The sequence below is a fragment of the Coregonus clupeaformis genome, chromosome 31 (genome assembly GCF_020615455.1).
Source record: "Coregonus clupeaformis isolate EN_2021a chromosome 31, ASM2061545v1, whole genome shotgun sequence".
NCBI lineage: Eukaryota > Metazoa > Chordata > Actinopteri > Salmoniformes > Salmonidae > Coregonus > Coregonus clupeaformis.
Window position 1 is genome coordinate 10,249,228 of NC_059222.1, and position 19,470 is coordinate 10,268,697.

General features: G+C 41.9%; 2 protein-coding genes across 4 annotated transcripts; both read left to right on the forward strand.

Annotated features, from left to right (window-relative positions):
• The first annotated feature begins 229 nt into the window (after positions 1 to 229).
• LOC121547523 (parvalbumin beta 2) lies at positions 230 to 2,596 on the forward strand. Its single transcript, XM_041858846.2, has 5 exons — positions 230 to 336; positions 1,074 to 1,137; positions 1,480 to 1,612; positions 1,892 to 2,001; positions 2,192 to 2,596. Exons 2-5 carry the CDS (start codon positions 1,080 to 1,082, stop codon positions 2,215 to 2,217), a joined length of 327 nt encoding a protein of 108 aa, XP_041714780.1. The 5' UTR covers positions 230 to 336; positions 1,074 to 1,079; the 3' UTR covers positions 2,218 to 2,596.
• Positions 2,597 to 8,108: 5,512 nt separating this feature from the next.
• Positions 8,109 to 15,790, forward strand: LOC121547524 (parvalbumin, thymic CPV3-like). 3 transcript variants are annotated; one of them, XM_041858847.2, is made up of 5 exons: positions 8,109 to 8,343; positions 9,227 to 9,294; positions 9,820 to 9,952; positions 13,767 to 13,876; positions 15,433 to 15,790. In XM_041858847.2, exons 2-5 carry the CDS (start codon positions 9,234 to 9,236, stop codon positions 15,456 to 15,458), a joined length of 330 nt encoding a protein of 109 aa, XP_041714781.1. In that variant the 5' UTR covers positions 8,109 to 8,343; positions 9,227 to 9,233; the 3' UTR covers positions 15,459 to 15,790. The 3 variants fall into 3 exon arrangements, with proteins under 3 accessions (XP_041714781.1, XP_041714783.1, XP_041714782.1); XM_041858849.2 differs by lacking the exon at positions 8,109 to 8,343 and adding an exon at positions 8,356 to 8,499; XM_041858848.2 differs by lacking the exon at positions 8,109 to 8,343 and adding an exon at positions 8,523 to 8,869.
• The last annotated feature ends 3,680 nt before the right edge of the window (positions 15,791 to 19,470 follow it).

Sequence of the window (19,470 nt, forward strand, 5' to 3'; positions counted from 1 at the left end):
CTAATTTACCTAATCTTGTCATCCATATGGCTTTTCAAACGATATAAATCTGCATCGTCTATCTCATCTATACCAGCGTATATTATTAGCCCGATGTAATATTAAGCGCTTTTGCAAACAAGGACCATTTAAGAATCTTCATTTATGTATATATAAATAGAAAAGACCATGACTACTGGACACATTTTCAACCAACTGCTTTGCATGCGGTGTCTATTACATTATGCCTCATATTTCGGGCGAGTAGGGTATATAAGGTCGAGGGCTTGGGCAGGGGGGCACCAGTTCACAGAATCATCTTTGCGAGTCCACTCAAGCCTTAAAGCCAAACCTGAGGTGAGTCTGTTGCAGAGGGATGAATCTTCGTCTTGTCAGGTCGACAATTTCTTGCATGTATCTTCAACCCTTCGGGTTTACTACACCTTGATATGGAACAGAACATGATGGAAGCATCAACTATGAAGGCCATCTCAATTCAAGAAACGCAGGACACGTTTTTTGCCTTTGGAATAATCAAGGAACCAAATGGAAGGATTAGGCTACGTCATTGGGATGATTTATCATTCACTGCCTGCAAATCCGGGTTTTGGAATAGAGGACTATCCATCTTCATGCTCTCAGCATTGTGAACCAATCTTAACCAAAATAACTAAAACTAACCAAAAGAACCAACACTAACCAAAATATCCAACACTAACCAAAAGAACCAAAACTAACCAAAAGAACCAAAACTAACCAAAATAACCATAACTAACCAAAAGAACCAACACTAACCAAAATAACCATAACTAACCAAAATAACCAACACTAACCAAAATAATAGAATTTGATTTTCAGATGTTAATAACAGCACAATAACTATGTTAACTATAATAACTACATTATTACCATTTATATTATTAGGAAATGCAATTGTTTAATATAGGAGGGTTCCATCTTCCAAATATCCAACGCTGATAAAGGACAAAGATTCTGCATACTGAAATCAGTAGTTTCAGTTGCTATACAGAAGCAGGTGATGAACAGAATAACATTTGCTTTGCTGTAACTGATCTTCTCTGTTGTCTCCCTAGCTAAACATGTCCTTCGCCGGTCTTAACGATGCTGATGTTGCTGCAGCCCTCGCTGCTTGCACAGGTAAACCTCTTATTGATGCCTCAGTTCACTTTCTACTCTGTCTCTCTCTCTCTCAAATTGTAGGATCTCTGTTTGTGGGCAACATTGTATAGAGCAGGCGTCTTTCATTTTTGTGGTTGATGAGGAGAGAGATGAGAGGGATATTGCACAGAAAAGAGTGGCTAGACCGGAATATTGAACCGCTGCCTCCAGGGGAGTGTGGTCCAGTGCAGGGGCAGCAGCTCTACCACTAGACTAGCCCTGGGCAAGCGGGCACAGCCCTGGCACAGCAGTATTGTTAAGTATATTTGTAACTGTGAAATCCTCCGACAGCATTTTAATGGATAACTGATCGCCCCACAGCTGCTGACTCCTTCAACCACAAGGCGTTCTTTGCCAAGATCGGCCTGGCCAGCAAGTCCAACGATGACGTGAAGAAGGCCTTCTACGTCATTGACCAGGACAAGAGTGGCTTCATTGAGGAGGATGAGCTCAAGTAAGGACCCCTCTGATATTACACTCATCATATAACACCTTTGATCATGTTTCTTAGAGTGAATGTTAAGTTCCCTTTATAAGGCTTGACTGATTGCTTAGTGTGGGGGCAAAAAATTGACATAACTTTAAACCTACCCCTCTGTAGAGCATGGGGTGCCTATTTCTATCTCAACAAAATAGAGTCCTCTCCCAAAAAATATGAGTAGAGCAGGAAAGCATCAGCATAGTCTGTATTTACGGTCTTTGCTTATTGCCTGTTTGCTCTGTATCCATCCAGGCTGTTCCTGCAGAACTTCTCTGCCTCTGCCAGAGCCCTGACTGACGCTGAGACCAAGGCTTTCCTGGCTGATGGGGACAAAGACGGTGATGGCATGATTGGAGTTGATGGTGAGGATCATTCCTTTTGGAGTTGGGAACATTCCTTTTTGGAATTTGGGAACATTATTTCAACAACAAGACATACATACTCCTTGCAAGTCTTCGCAATCTCAGTTGTAATTGAAAACTAAATGTTGAATAAGAAATGATTGAACCATTCATATTGTTAATACAAAAAATGGTGTGTTCACTTTTGCAGAGTTCGCTGCCATGATCAAGGGATAAATGAAGACCTGACCAACACCTCTTGATCTGAAGGAACAACTTGACCCAAGACATCCCCCTTTTCATCTTAACACTTTTATACACGTGACTGTTACTGTGTCTGAAATGACACCCTATCCCATACATAGTGCACTACCTTTTCCCAGAGCCTATGGGCAAAAGTAGTGCACTATATAGGAAATAGGGTGTCATATCAGACATAGCCTGTGACTGTCTACCCATAGTGCATCTTTCTGTCCACTATGAATGTAAATGTAGTGTGGCTGTGTTTCCCCTGTTCTCGTTAATTTGAGTTTTGCTTTAGTGTCCAATCAATTATGCACTTTTTGGGAAATGGACGTCGGACGATATATAGAAAAGAATAAACGTTCTTTTTCAATATGGTGTCTCATCTTTTCTTTAGAGTTTGCTTTAATGTTCAGTACCAATCTGTTTAGACTAGAGTGGAATTTTATCATCACCTTACCCACTTTAATAAACCAGCACGGTTCGGGTCAGTAGGATAGTGTGAAAAGGGTATATTGTTCAGCATCCTCTTACATGATTTATCATCAAAATGATCACCACATAGCAACTAAGATGAGGAGATGAGAGGTCAATGGTTGTGCATTGATTTTATTTTGAGAACTGGAACAGTCAAGTGTCATATAGTAGCTAACATTAAGTGGTTACACCTTCAGTCGTGTATATTTCTGAGTCACTAAGACAGAATCGATCTACCTGTAGCCTAGTGGTTAACCTGGTCAAAATATCCTGATAGCCTATAGCGATAACCACTCTAGCACAGGTGGGATTACAAATTCTCATTTTACAAGCGGCACATATGCACATAGCCTACCATCCTTCGATCCGCCGCTGCTATTCATGCGTTTTGGCAAGAGAGATGTGTTTTCCCTCCTCTTGTTCATCAGTAAATATTCCATGGCAGTTGTAATCAGTTGCTAGCCTGGCTGACTCGACCCAAGTGACCACACAGCGAGGAAGAGCAGTGACTTACTCGTCTGGACAGGAGGCCGTTTATTAATGCAATATTCGCTCAGAAATTGAGGAAAAGCATTGATTGGTTCTCTCAAATGCATTTTTTTTCGGGTGGGTTGAGACCTCGTTGTTTTGGATTTGAAAATCCAACAGTAGTAATGGAAGGGGGCAGCACTCAGGGACTGTGTGTGGCTGTGCCTGTGGGTGTTTGAGTGAGAAAGACACGGAGGAGAACCAACCAGTTAAAGCACAGCCCCCTTAATCATCAATATATTGCACTGACAACATAAAAATAGTATTTCCAGTCAGGAGGACCTCGAGTTAGGTGTCAGCCAGACTAATCAGTTGCAGGATAAAGATTCAATCCAATGTCCATAAACTAAGCCAAACTCCTCGAGAGGTAAATTCTTACTTTTGAAGTGGCTAAACTAGTCAAAAGTTCCTGATAGCCACTCTACAGGTGGGATTGCAAATGAAATGTCCATAAACGCATGCAAAACATAACTTTCCAGACGCTATCTTTGGTTGGGTCTTTTGCCCATTTATTAGCAGCAAAAATTAAATTGATCGCAAACAATTTCATACAGGCAGATGTAATTAGTAGGCTCTCCAAACATGTGCCATAGATGGTGGATTATAAAGATGATACAAAAAAGGCCTCTTACCATAGAAAATAATTGTCACAGCTCCAGTCTACCATGCACTAACCAGAAAAAAAGTATTATGAAATGTATCACTTACTCTATCATCTCTGCCTGTGCCATAATAGTTAGAGGATACGACATTGTGGTCTTGTTCCCCTGCGCAAACATTGCATGCATCAACCAATGGTTGCATGCCACGTCATCAGTTGTTCCGTCGGGATTGCTATAACATATGATGTGGTTAGCTGATATGTAAAATACCTATCCAGGCTTTGTAAGCAACCTCTGGGCAGAGGACCATGTCCTGTATCTGTCCCATTATGGGGTCTATGTGAGCATGGGCAGCGCTATTAGGGCCATCTCCATTTTGAAGCAGTCAATTTTCTTTTTCTACTACTTCTATGTTGGTAAACAAACTGAAAGTGTATTTACTGCCACCTCGAGTGTGTTGTTTGAACAGTTATAAAGCCAAGGTTGCAGTTATGGAATGTTTGCTCACAAGTGTAATTAATTGGCTGATCTCTCCTGGTGACCTGAATGGCATTATGTGATCCTTCCTTAAACCATATGAAGTCCCACCCAGTTGACTACTTCAAAATGGTGCTGCCCATGCTAAAATGGGCTTTTGGGCACTTGAGTCCTCTATCTATCTCTATGGCCTGTGCATCCCTACTTCCTGGTCACCTGTTTGCCAGAGTACACATGACCAGTGACCAATGACCCGTGCCTCTAGTGTAGGTCTACAAGGCTAAAGACAGACAAACTATAGACAACACAACACAACAACCACATTAGTAGGCCAAAATTGCCCCTAAATATTCAAATGTCATGGCCAATTATTCACTGTTATATGTGCTTATTAAATATCAATAAGGGATGAGTCTGTTTTCTATTTAATTTTTAAACCTCACATTGATTCCAGTGTGATTCAGGCGTCATGTTGAGGGTGCTGCATTGGCAGAAAAAAACCACTAGGTGGTAACCAAGTCAAACGATCTAAAGCCAGAGGCACTGTCTGGCACTGAATAAAGCTGTCTTTTTGTGATGTAAGTTTCACAACCTGTTCTGCAGTCCAGTGTCCACGACATAGCTGTGCAATTGGGTTTTGGCCTTTACATATATTCACTTATCATCAGGATTCCCATCATGAATCAAGATCTGTCAATCAAGAGATGAATGGTTGGTAAAGGGTTGGACTGGGTTTGGGGTCGAGTATAATTGAGAATAATAATTCCCTTGGTCCTCGTTATAGATGTATCTTTCCTCCACCTTCATTTTGTCCTGACTAAATTAAATCATGAGAGACACTGCTGCTGCTTCTGATGTTTTGAGAGCCTCCACTGCTATGTTATACATCCCTCACAGCAGCCAAGCTGGTTGTTATAGTGACCAGGTGGAATCACCAGCACAGTGTAGGTTGAGTGAATGTATTCAGGAGGCAGAATACTGTGTGTGGGCTATTCACCTTTACAGTGAAGCTGAAAACTGTTTGGTACCCTGATAGTATAACAAAGCCATGCAGTAAAGAGATGCAGTACATAGAGCAAACATTTCATACAGTTTTATTCTAACCATTTCCTGCATGTTCATAAACTAAAATCATCTTTTGAAAGAAGCAAGTCTAAAACAGTAAAATAACGTGTACAGTCGTGGCCAAAAGTTTTGAGAATGACACAAATATTAATTTTCACAAAGTCTGCTGCCTCAGTTTTTATGATGGCAATTTGCATATACTCCAGAATGTTATGAAGAGTGATCAGATGAATTGCAATTAATTGCAAAGTCCCTCTTTGCCATGAAATTGAACTCAATCCCCCAACAAACTTTTCCACTGCATTTCAGCCCTGCCACAAAAGGACCAGCTGACATCATGTTAGTGATTCTCTCGTTGACACAGATGAGAGTGTTGACGAGGACAAGGCTGGAGATTACTCTGTCATGCTGATTGAGTTAGAAAAACAGACTGGAAGCTTTAAAAGGAGGGTGGTGCTTGAAATCATTGTTCTTCCTCTGTTAACCATGGTTACCTGCAAGGAAACACATGCTGTCATCATTACTTTGCACAAAAAGGGCTTCAAAGGCAAGGATATTGCTGCTAGTAAGATTGCACCTAAATCAACCATTTATCGGATCATCAAGAACTTCAAGGAGAGAGGTTCAATTGTTATGAAGAAGGCTTCAGGGCGCCCAAGAAAGTCCAGCAAGCGCCAGGACCGTCTCCTAAAGTTGATTCAGCTGCGGGATCGGGGCACCACCAGTGCAGAGCTTGCTCAGGAATGGCAGCAGGCAGGTGTGAGTGCATCTGCACGCACAGTGAGGCGAAGACGTTTGGAGGATGGCCTGGTGTCAAGAAGGGCAGCGAGGAAGCCACTTCTCTCCAGGAAAAACATCAGGGACAGACTGATATTCTGCAAAAGGTACAGGGATTGGACTGCTGAGGACTGAGGTAAAGTCATTTTCTCTGATGAATCCCCTTTCCGATTGTTTGGGGCATCCGGAAAAAAGCTTGTCCGGAGAAGACAAGGTGAGCGCTACCATCAGTCCTGTCTCATGCCAACAGTAAAGCATCCTGAGACCATTCATGTGTGGGGTTGCTTCTCAGCCAAGGGAGTGTTCAGCCTAAGAACACAGCCATGAATAAAGAATGGTACCAGCACATCCTCCGAGAGCAACTTCTCCCAAACATCCAAGAACAGTTTGGTGACGATGCCTTTTCCAGCATGATGGAGCACCTTGCCATAAGGCAAAAGAGAAAACATTTCATACAGTTTTATTCTAACCATTTCCTGCATGTTCATAAACTAAAATCACCTTTTGAAAGAAGCAAGTCTAAAACAGTAAAATAACGTGTACTGTATGTACAGTAGCCTTAAATCACTTGCACTAAGTACTGAGCTTAAGATATACACTACATGACCAAAAGTATGTGGACAACTGCTCATCGAACATCTCATTCCAAAATCATGGGCATTAATATGGAGTTGGTCCCCCTTTTGCTGCTATAACAGCCTCCACTCTTCTGGGAAGGCTTTGCACAGGTTTTGGAACATTGCTGCAGGGACTTGCTTCCATTCAGGCACAAGAGTATTAGTGAGGTCGGGTACTGAGGCCTGGCTCGCACTCGAAGTTCCAATTCATCCCAAAGATGGTCGATGGGGTTGAGGTCGGGTCTCTGTAGAAGCCAGTCAAGTTCTTCCACACTGATCTCGACAAACCATTTCTGTATGGATCTCGTTTTGTGCACGAGGGCATTGTCATGCTGAAACAGGAAAGGGCCTTCCCCAAACTGTTGCCACAAAGTTGGCTGCACAGAATCATCTAGGATGTTATTGTATGCTTTAGTGCTAAGATTTCCCTTCACTGGAACTAAGGGGCCTAGCCCGAACCATGAAAAATTGCCCCAGACCATTATTCCTCCTCCACCAAACTTTACAGTTGGCACTATGCATTTGGGCAGCTAGCGTTCTCCTGGCTTCTGCCAAACCCAGATTTGTCCGTTGGACTGCCAGATGGTGAAGTGTGATTCATCACTCCAGAGAACGCATTTCTTCTGCTGTAGAGTCCAATGGCGGCGAGTTTTACACCACTCCAGCTGATGCTTAGTGTTGATCATGGTGATCTTAGGCTTGTGTGCGGCTGCTCGGCCATGGAAACCCATTTCATGAAGCTCCCGACGAATAGTTAAGTTGCTTCCAGAGGCAGTTTGGAACTCGGTAGTGAGTGTTGCAACTGAGGACAGATGATTTTTATGCGCTACTCCTAGACGTTTCCACTTCACAATAACAGCACTTACGGTTGACCGGGGCAGCTATAGCAGGGCAGAAATTTGACGAACTGACTTGTTGGAAAGGTGGCATCCTATGACCGGGCCATTCTAATGCCAATGTTTGTCTGTGGAGATTGCATGGCTGTGTGCACGATTTTATACACCTGCCAGCATGGGTGTGGCTGAAATAGCCGAATCCACACATTTTGAAGGGGTGTCCACATACTTTTGTATACATAGTGTATCAAATAATCTGGCCCCATCTGCTCCCACTTGGAATAGGGGAATTAATATTTTGGGATTACTTGGGCAATGTCAATTTTAATATTTTCATGGATCTGTCAATAAATGTTTGTATTGATAATTTGTTAATATTATCAATGTGAAATTTTTTCATAAAACTTTAAATTATATACCTACATATTTTGTTACCAATAAGACGGGGGGGGGAGGAGATGCGTAAAACTGCCTGCTATAGCATAAGGGCGGTACAGGTTCCAGTATTTACACGCATCAGCCAGTCAAGGTGGATATAAATAGTAGGCTAACGGTTAATTAGTTAGGTAAGGAATTCGAGAGTGGCCTGGCTGTGAGAATTTGATACACGGACAGGTAACTCAAGCATCGCGGATTGTCGGTGTATCCAGTCCATATATAAATCCTCATCGGCAGTCATCAGTCACCACAAAGCCTTACACCCTCTGCTTTGGACACCGGCGAGGCGAGACCATCAAAGCGGTGAGTAGGATAAAGGACTGTTCGAGTTTTTGGTGTGACGTGTGCGTGCGGTTACTTTGCCGACCGAGTGAGTGATGCTCAGGTAGCCTAGTGCGGCTCAGGTGATACACCGCGGAGGAAGTTGCAGGTCCATTTACCTGGCTGACACTCTCTTAGGTAATTCTTCTCGGAATTTGTGTTTTTAACAGGATTTTTGTTTAAAGGTTTTCCAGAAGTAGCCTAGACCTATTTTATCTTTCTTAATACACTTTGTAGGCACAATTACGCATCTGCATCCATAAATGTTGTTGGGTCTTTATCGATAGCCTTTTTGCCAGATAATTTCAAATCGCCTACATCAGAGGTATCACATCCAGCAGCCAGATTACACCAAAGCAGACAGAACAGCGACATCAACATCAACATCAGTCAAACTGACATCAGTAGATTATCAGAGCAAGGAGAGGAAGAAATTGACAGAGAAAAACAAACTAAAGCAGTCGGTTTTAGAAGTCAACACCTCGTAGGGAGAGAGAGGGACATATAGGTAGGTTTGAACATATTATGTATTCAATTCAGTGCAGTGTTGTTTGTTGTGGTTACTTGAAATGAATTGATTTGAGGAATATTCTTAAGAAATTGATGTGTAGCATTGCATTGTGTAACATTGCGTTTTTATTATGTTAAGATACATTTTGTATCAAGGCATTATAATTGGCATAGCCTACTATACACCCTTGTGTAATCCAGCAGTTTTTTTCAATGACTGCAGTCTGGGATTACTGACTGATATTCTCTAAATGAATAGACTGGACCTGACTCTTTCAATAGCCTGTGTGTGTGTGTGTGCGTGCGCGTGTGTGTGTGTATGAATAATTTACTCCGCTGTTCCTCTGTCCTACAGGATTAATATGTCACTCACTTCTATCCTTTCTGCGGAGGCTATTGAGAATGCCGTCAAGGAGTTCCAAGGTAGGTCTTACCTCAGGACTACCTGAGAGAGAGATTGAGAAAGAGAGACAGAGAAAGAATGAGCGAGAGAATGAGAATGAGCGAAAAAACAGAAAGAGGAGAGAGATGGTAATATTGTAACAGACTATGATCATGTACTGTAGAGAGTTATTGTTAGTCAGAAGAGAGTGCTTCCTACTCTGTAGTGGGCTGGCAGTCGCCCACAGACTATAGTCATTATAATGTATGTGCTTCTTTTACTCTGTTGTAGAACTAGGCTGGCAGTAGCCCGCAGACTATTGCACTACAATTTAGCATCCTGAGGTTGGGTTTAGTCCACATGCTGGGGTGAAAAGGACTCTTTAAGCCAGCTCGTAAAGAGAGAGACACACAGGGATAAATCTCCACTCTGGACTGCAGCAACGCTACCTTTTAAACTCCTCAGGGTGTCAACCTTGCCTGAACTCTAACCTGTGTGTGTGTGTGTGTGTGTGTGTGTGCACTGGTTCATTTATGGGTGTATGTGTTCTTCCTTACTCTCTTCAGCCCCAGACTCCTTCAGCTTTAAGAAGTTTTCCCAGCTGTGTGGCCTGACCTCCAAGTCTCCCAAAGAAGTCAAAGATGTCTTCCAGATCCTTGACGATGACAACAGTGGCTTCATCGAGGAGTCCGAGCTCAAGTATGACATTTGGAGTAATCCTTTAGAAGGAGGGATACTTGTGACCAATTTCCTGTGCGCCCTATAATGATAATACATGGTCATTTTACTGACACCTTTATTCAAAGTGACTTATCGTTAACACATATATTCATTTGGCTATATGTGGCCCCAGTGGGATTCAAAGCTACAACTGTGCCAATTAGCAGATGCTTTTATCCAAAGCAACTCACAGTACAGTGAGTACATACCATACATTTTTATGAAGATTACTTGATCCCTGCGGGAATTGAACCCATGACCTTGGCATTGCCAGTAGCACACTCTTACCAGCAGAGCCACACAGGACCACCAACTGTTCCAGCAGCAACCTGGTGAGCCATCAGAACCACAGAGAGCATTTCTAAATGTATGCTGAGTGACAGGAGACTTAATACTATTTAATACAATGAAATATGTTTTGTTGCAAGCACAACAAATGCTAATGAGATAAAATTCTACAATTCCACTCCCCTGTCATTTTAATGGAAGGCTACCATTAAGCCTTAATATAATCCATGGCTAAAAAACTATAATTATTAAATTTGCATTATATAATGCACCGTCTACATTCTATAAATGTGCAAGCCAGCAGAATTTAGGACACCAACTGTAACGGGACATTATAAACTGTAATATCTTATGTTTCACCGAGTCGTGGCTGAACGACGACATGAATAACATACAGCTGGCGGGATATACGCTACATCGGCAGGATAGAACGGCTGGTGGTCTGTGTATATTTGTAAACAACAGCTGGTGCACAAAATCTAATATTAAGGAAGTCTCAAGGTTTTGCTCGCCTGAGGTAGAGTATCTCATGATAAGCTGTAGACTACACTATTTACCAAGATAGTTTTAATCTATATAGCTGTCTATTTACCCCCACAAACTGATGCTGGCACAAAGACTGTGCTCAATGAGCTGTATAAGGCCATAAGCAAACAGGAAAACGCTCATCCAGAGGCAGCGCTCCTAGTGGCCGGGGACTTTAATGCAGGGAAACTTAAATCCGTTCTACCTAATTCCTACCAGCATGTTAAATGTGCAACCAGAGGGAAAGAACTCTAGACCACCTTTACTCCACACACAGAGACGCGTACAAAGCTCTCTCTCGCCCTCCATTTGGCAAATCTGACGATAATTCTATCCTCCTGATTCCTGCTTATAAGCAAAAACTAAAGCAGGAAGCACCAGTGACTCGTTAATAAGGAAGTGGTCAGATGACGCAGATGCTAAGCTACAGGACTGTTTTGCTAGCACAGACTGGAATATGTTCCGGGATTCTTCCAATGGCATTGAGGAGTACACCACATCAGTCACTGGCTTCAATAATAAGTGCATCGATGACGTCGTCCCCACAGTGACCGTATGTACATACCCCAACCAGAAGCCATGGATTACAGGCAACATCCGCACTGAGCTAAAGGGTTAACCCGGATGCTTATGCCCTCCGACGAACCATCAAACAGGCACAGCGTCAATACAGGACTAAGATTGAATCCTACTACACCGGCTTCGACGCTCGTCGGATGTGGCAGGGCTTGCAAACTATTACAGGCTACAAAGGGAAGCACAGCCGCGAGCTTCTCAGTGACACGAGCCTACCAGACAAGCTAAATCACTTCTATGCTCGCTTCGAGGCAAGCAACACTGAAGCATGCATGAGAGAATCAGCTGTTCCGGATGACTATGTGTTCACGCTCTCCATAGCCGATGTGAGTAAGACTTTTAAGCAGGTCAACATTCACAAGGCCGCAGGGCCAGACAGATTACCAGGACGCGTACTCCGAGCATGCGCTGACCAATTGGCAAGTGTCTTCACTGACATTTTCAACATGTCCCTGACTGAGTCTGTAATACCAACATGTTTCAAACAGACCACCATAGTCCCTGTGCCCAAGAACACTAAGATAACCTGCCTAAATGACTACCAACCCGTAGCACTCACGTCTGTAGCCATGAAGTGCTTTGAAAGGCTGGTCATGGCTCACATCAACACCATTATCCCAGAAACCCTAGACCCACTCCAATTTGCATACCGCCCCAACAGATCCACAGATGATGCAATCTCTATTGCACTCCACACTGCCCTTTCCCACCTGGACAAGAGGAACACCTATGTGAGAATGCTATTAATTGACTACAGCTCAGCGTTCAACACCATAGTGCCCTCAAAGCTCATCACTAAGCTAAGGACCCTGGGACTAAACACCTCCCTCTGCAACTGGATCCTGGACTTCCTGACTGGCCGCCCCCAGGTGGTAAGGGTAGGTAACAACACATCTGCCACGCTGATCCTCAACATGGGGGCCCTTCAGGGGTGTGTGCTCAGTCCCCTCCTGTACTCCCTGTTCACCCATGACTGCATGGCCAGGCACAACTCTAACACCATAATTAAGTTTGCTGACGACACAACAGCGGTATGCCTGATCACCGACAACGATGAGACAGCCTATAGGGAGGAGGTCAGAGACCTGGCCGTGTGGTGCCAGGATAACAACCTGTCCATCAACGTGATCAAGACAAATTAGATGGTTTTGGACTACAGGAAAAAAAAGAGGACTGAGCACTTCCCCATTTGCTTTGACAGGGCTGTAGTGGAACAAGTTGAGAGCTTCAAGTTCTTTGGTGTCCACATCACCAACAAACTATCATGGTCCAAACACACCAAGACAGTCAGGAAGAGGGCACGACAAAGCATATTCCCCATTAGGAGACTGAAAAGATTTGGCATGGGTCCTCAGATCCTCAAAAAGTTCTACAGCTGCACCATCGAGAGCATCCTGACTGGTTGCATCACTGCCTGGTATGGCAACTTCTCGGCCTCCGACCGAGAAGAGGGTAGTGCGTACGGCCCAGTACATCACTGGGGCCAAGCTTCCTGCCTTCCAGGACCTCTATACCAGGCGGTGTCAGAGGAAGGCCCTAAAAATTGTCAAAGACTCCAGCAACCCTAGTCATAGACTAGTCCAAAAGGCTTCTTAACAGCTTCTACCCCCAAGCCATAAGACTCCTGAACACCTAATCATGGCTACCCAGACTATTTGCATTGTCCCCCCACCCCACCCCCTCTTTTACGCTGCTGCTACTTTCTGTTTATTATCTATGCATAGTCACTTTAACTCTACCTACTTGTACATATTACCTCAATTACCTCGACTAACCTGTGCCCCCGCACATTGACTCTGTACTGGTACCCCCTGTATATAGCCTCGCTATTGTTATTTTATTTTACTGCTGCTCTTTAATTATTTGTTATTTCAATTTTTTACTTATCTATTTTTCACTTAACACTTATTTTTCTTAAAACTGCATTGTTGGTTAAGGGCTTGTAAGTAAGCATTTCACTGTATTCGGCGCATGTGGCAAATAACATTTTATTTTATTTTATTTGTATGACCAAAGTGCAATTGAGTTCATGGATGGATGCAGTATAGCAGAGTTTTTACTCAATTGACTTTACCTCACCTCTTATGAGAATGCATATAGAGACTGTGCAGCAAAAAAAAATCTCTATTTTTACAAAGCTGGCAAGAGACCAGGCTGAGCATTGTGCCAGAGAGTAGATCCTTTGATGTTCCGGCTATATAGCCTAGCTATTATACTTTCAATCCTTGTTAAACTGGAACCAAATAACCTTGATGCCTAAAAGGGCTGTGCTGGAACACAAGTTGTGTGTGTGTGTGCGCACATGCACAGACGCTTGGTACAGTATGTGTAAGGCTCATTAAATGCTTGTATATGTGTGTGTATTCTGATTGTGTGTACTCTATTTGTTTTTGTACTCCCCTAGGTTCTTCCTGCAACGGTTTGTCCCCGGGGCGCGGACGCTGACGGACGCTGAGTGCAAAGGCTTCCTTTCTGCAGCTGATGATGACAACGATGGCAAGATCGGAGTAGAAGGTGAGTCGCTCTCTCCAATCACCTGCAGGCTGGGGCATTATCATGAGCCAAATAGTAAGGCTGTTAGTATTTCCTTGAAGGGATTTTGATGAGCAGGAGACCAAGACTCTCTGAGATCCACAATACATTTTGGGAGGCTCTTGGTTTTTGGCGGTTTTCCAAGAGAAAATATATAGAAGGCTAAAATTTGGATCAAATAGTTTAAAGTTCTTTCCTGACTATTGCAAATCCTGTCCTAGTGTGGAAGACTTCTATCTAAGCCAACATTCACAAACTTGGCGTTGGCCATGACTAGGTCTCTCTTCATATTTATGGCAATGTATGGCCATATGTATTTTGTAAAATGAGATTAACGTTATGCTCTTTAGAGTTGTAATCCGCCCTGACTGCTGTCAACACAGATGTATGGCTTTTAGTAAGGGCCAGCCCTGAGTAGGCAGAAGAGAGTATGGATAGAGGATGAGCTTTAGAGACACCAGATGTTTCAGGTCAAGAGGAAGGCATTGGGACAGCCCTTGTAGAGTATACTGTATATAGAGTAGTGTTTGTGCGCTCGTGTGTCTATATTCCCGTATGTTTTGTGCAAGGTTTTGAGGGTGACAAAAATACATTGTGGAGCTTAAATCAGATGCCAGTTGGTCTCAACAAGCAGAGATCCAAAAGTCACGGGCTCCAGTAGACCTAGGTTAAAATCATTTTCAAAACCTTTCATATACTTTTAGTGTTTGATTGAGCCTACATGGAGTGCCAGATGGGCAAAGTTTGCACTTTTGGGTCTATTCCATTGATCCCAATAACCCAGACAAGCTCAATCAAGCACAGCTAAAGCAATCAAAATATTTCAAGTACTATTTGAACCCTGGTCTGGTCCTCTAGATGCTCTATCAATGGTTACCAGACAGATTTGAGCGATATCTAGGGCTGCACAGACTGGCTTAGCTGGGATTGCATAATCGGATGAAGGAATCAGACAACGTCTAAACATTATTCCAATTTCTGGTTCCAAACCAACTATTTGGTTCAGGGTCATTTTGGTCAGCTTTTTTGGCACTTCCCTCTATTGAAAGAATAACAAACAAAAACGTTTTACAAGTGTTTGGGTGTTTGTATTACGTAAGGTTTGAATTCGATGTTGTTCTGCTTTATCCCACATCTTTTTGACAAGGGGGCAAATTAATTCTGTGAAAAACACTTATGTATGCACATGATGGTATGCATAAGATGATTACAAGGTTGGATAGCGAAGAAGCTACAAACTGATTTACATTAACATTTTTGGTCATATTGCATATTGCAATCCAATCATATAAATTGCGTAGAATATGCTTTCAAACCAGACAAAACACAGCAGCCAAAACACTAATGGCGAATTCCCAGTAAAGAACTCATACTGTTACAGCTGTAGGCCAAAGAGGGTTAGTTATAGCCTGTCTGTTCAAGTGATTTAGATCATGAGCAACATTTCCAAAAGGCTGTTTTGATGTCGCTCATCTCTGAACGTTCATATTCTAATTCATAATTGGAACTCATCTCAGAATCTTTCTCTCTTGCCACAGAATTCCTGATCATGGTCCAGTCCTGAGAGTTCCACGGGAGCCGAGAGAGCAGCAGGTGTTCGTTCTCTTCTCCTTCCCCAGCCTCAGCCTCCAGCTCCCAGACTCCAGTCTACTTCCTCAAGCCTACAGCAGCCTCCATTCCCAGGAATTAGTTTTTCTCTGTCCTTCTGCTTGAATTGTGCCCTTCAATTGTTGTTGTTTTCAGAGCCCCTCTCCATTCAATGAAATTATTAATCCATGAACCATTTTTACTTGCCTTTTGATTACGTTCTAGGTTGTATAGCTGTGTCGCCCCATATTTCCTTCCAATGCACACTACATTGTCAATCAAAAAGATGAATAAACACATTGTAACTTATTGTGGCGAATTGCATTTTTCTTTCAAACACAACATTTGCATCTGTTAAATTGCTGTATTGTAACCATACAACAGATGCCATGTAAGGAAGTGCTGTATGTTACAATGAACTGAATGTACACTTAACCCTCGACAGAGTGCATAATTCAATGTAGAATTTCTGCTAATCCTGACTTGAAATCAATTTAATGCACTATTACTTTATGTTACTTAGTGTTGCCTAAAATGTTAACATATATGGAGAGCTGCTATGTTAGTTGTAACATTGCGTAACACCGTTCTGTCCATCCAAATTACATTCTGAATACACTACAGCTTATATGACCCAGTGGTCTGTCTTAGTTGTGTATAGCTCACGTCATCACATTTCAATGGTTAGCATCCTCGCTTGCCCAGGTTGGTTTCACAGCAACATCCCACCTATACATAGACCTACTGCACATGAAACAGAAAACAAGATAGCATTGAGGTGCCCATTCAGACAACTGGGTGGAAGGAGTAAGGGAACACCTTGTCTGCTGTTTCTGGCAATCAAGTGTAAAGGGAGCTGTTCTGTTGTATTTCCCTCAGTGTTTAGAGTAAGTATCTAGTAAAAGTGAGATGGTGACCTTACCTGGCCTTACCAGTCTATCACTAGCTATATTGGGTAACACCTTCTGTCGGCTACACTGCATTAGGTGTGTGTGTGTGTGTGTGCGCGCGCGTTTGCCTGTGCGTGTGTGGTGACCTGCATAGAAGAGAGCACAATAATCAACCATCATAGGAAATCCACTCTGTTAACATATAGAGGATATTTATTATTTTTCTGACAGCTGTCATAAATGATAATGATCAACACTGAGCATAAGATTATTCCATTGAATTTACAAGATTAGTTTTTATATACAGTACCAGTCAAAAGTTTGGAAAAGGAAAAGTAGCCAACAAGTGCTCAGCATATTTGGGAACTCCTTCAAGACTGTTGGAAAAGCATTTCTCATGAAGCTGGTTGAGGGAATGCCAAGAGTGTGCAAAGCTGTCATCAAGGCAAAGGGTGGCTACTTTGAAGAATCTCAAATATAACATATATTTTGATTTGTTTAACACTTTTCTGGTTACTACATGATTCCATATGTGTTATTTAATAGTTTTGATGTCTTCACTATTATTCTACAATGTAGAAACTAGGAAAAATAAAGAAAAACCCTTGAATGAGTAGGTGGGTCCAAACTTTTGACTGGTACTGTATTTCGTTGAATATTTGATAATTAGGTGATTCATATATTAATAGTTTGCTGAAAATAACCTTGTTTATTCTTCAGTTTCATCAGAACATTTGAAACCTTATTTTGTTATTGATAGAAATTGTAATAATTCAAAAAGGGATCTTGCTCATTGTTTATCCAGGAATAGGTCTGGAATAAGAGTGTTAAAGGGGCAATCTGCAGTTGCTTCATCCATTTTTGGACTTCTGAATTAATGAAATGTACCCATTGATTCTTGAAGAATATAACTTATACAATAAGTGCCCCATGAGCTTAGTTCAACTGTCATACCCCATCAGAATCCAAAATATAAGCTTGTTTCACTGCAATGTTTGCAAAAAAAGTAAATGTAAACAAACAAACAAAATTGCTTCAAAACATGGTTTAAACTATACATTTGATATCATGCCTGATCATTCCGTGCATCCACACCTCTGTCTATGAATTTGAGTGTGGTTACATTTCACCAGCCCTATCCCTCAGCTTTTTACCGAAACAGGGGTGGGGAGGACAGGAAAGATTTAAAGCAAATTGAGGTGACACAAAGGGAGGGGACAGAGGGTGCAGGTTAAGGTTACAGCATCCAGGGCCTCTCAACGTCTCGTTGGAAAGACTACCCCTCTCAGGTTTCTGTTGAATGAATTAAACTTAAAGTGATGAGACAGAAAAATGAGACAGAGCCAGTTCCATAGAATTAGGAACTAGAATACTAGAATGGACATGAACCTTCTTATGATGGTCTAAAGGTCCGCCATTTTGGTCAGGGAGTTGGTCAGCCATGGTTTGCCAGTGCTGTGATAAGATATTGTGTAAGATAAAGAATTTGAAGAATTTATCTGCACTGTTTTAGAGGAATGATTCCATTACTTTTTTTAATTAACTGCCAAAATGCCAACATTCCAATCAAACAATTCAGTCAATCCACAGCCATACCCTGGCTGAAATCAGTTGATTATAAGATTTAGACAAGTTGTAAATGGTACAAGTACTGAAATTGTATCATATAATAGCACTCACAGCTTTTCAAGAAAACACACATTTAGACATTTATGGTCCGTTTACATCAGGGGTTGGAACCAAAATTATTTTCCAATCGTTTCATTCTGAACACAACCACAATTTTTTATGTTTTGTTGCACTGTTCCGACCAGCAAAATAACGTTCTGAACCAGTTCGAACCAAAAAAAAGTACCAGTTTATATCGTTCCTTTCTGTTCCCTTTTCAACCTGTGAAATCAACTGTTTTTTTTACATTTAGCTCAATCAATTACTTCACCAATCAGTGCGGATATAGTAGGCAAGCTAGTGGTTTACTTGCGTGATGGACAGACAAGTGTAGCCAATGGCACAAGATGCGACTGAAATTTTGCGGGTGGAGAGAGAGCAAGAGAGGGTTGAGGAGGATGCTTAAAGTGCTGGGTATCTTGTTATGACATGCATTATATGAATTAGGTCCACATAATTATACCTAGGAGGAGAGGCTTCTATGAAGGAATTTTGAATGTCCTTTGAGCTAGCTAGCTAACAAGCTTGAGCTAGCTAGCTAACAAGCTTGTGTGTGCAGAGCGACACCAGAATTAAAAATACGTCGTACCTTTTTGTAGTTAATAAATCCAACGTGAAATGTGATAACTAGGCCTATAGTATCCTTAACTAGCATAGAAAAAGTTAATCCTTTCTTCTCCAGCTAATTAAAAATATCTCTCCCTATCTTCTGAATCAAGCTAGTAACGTCAGTACAGTAGCCTATGCTTCGGAGGGGGAGGGGCAGGTAGCCTAAACACTCGCAGGCAACGGTTTTCAGCTTGCAGGCAGACACTGGAATACGTTTCTGAGTGACAGAGTGAGGGCTTTGTATAGGCACTTTGTTGCATTTTTGTTGTGGGAAAAAATGCCTGGAACGTAAAATAACGTTATTAACCAGTTCCCATGCATTTAAAATAAAGGTTCTGTTCTGGAACAGTATGGATCACTTTCATTCCAGGTTCCGTTTCTGTTCCTTGAAAAATGTCATTATTCTGTTCTATTCTCTGAACTGGTTCCAACCCCTGGTTTACATATATTTTAGAGGCTATTTATACAGAAAATTGGTATAAAACCCATATAAATTGTATTTATAATTGTATGACAATATTGTAGGTTGACAATTATTCTATTACACAATTTCTGATATATCACATGCCTTACTTTTCTTTTCCTAGATAAGATTATGCCATTCACTCCAATTAGACTGGTTTGGATTTCTCCCTGACCAATTTGGCAGCCATTTTCACCCCATTCTGGAACTATGAGGGTTTATGACATAGCCCCTCTAATAATTTAATAGGATCTCAATGTCCAGTTCCCACATTACATTATTACTGATCATTTATCTATGTCAAATTGTAGTATGAACATCATACAATAATGGCATGATTGAATTTTACAGTTATCAAT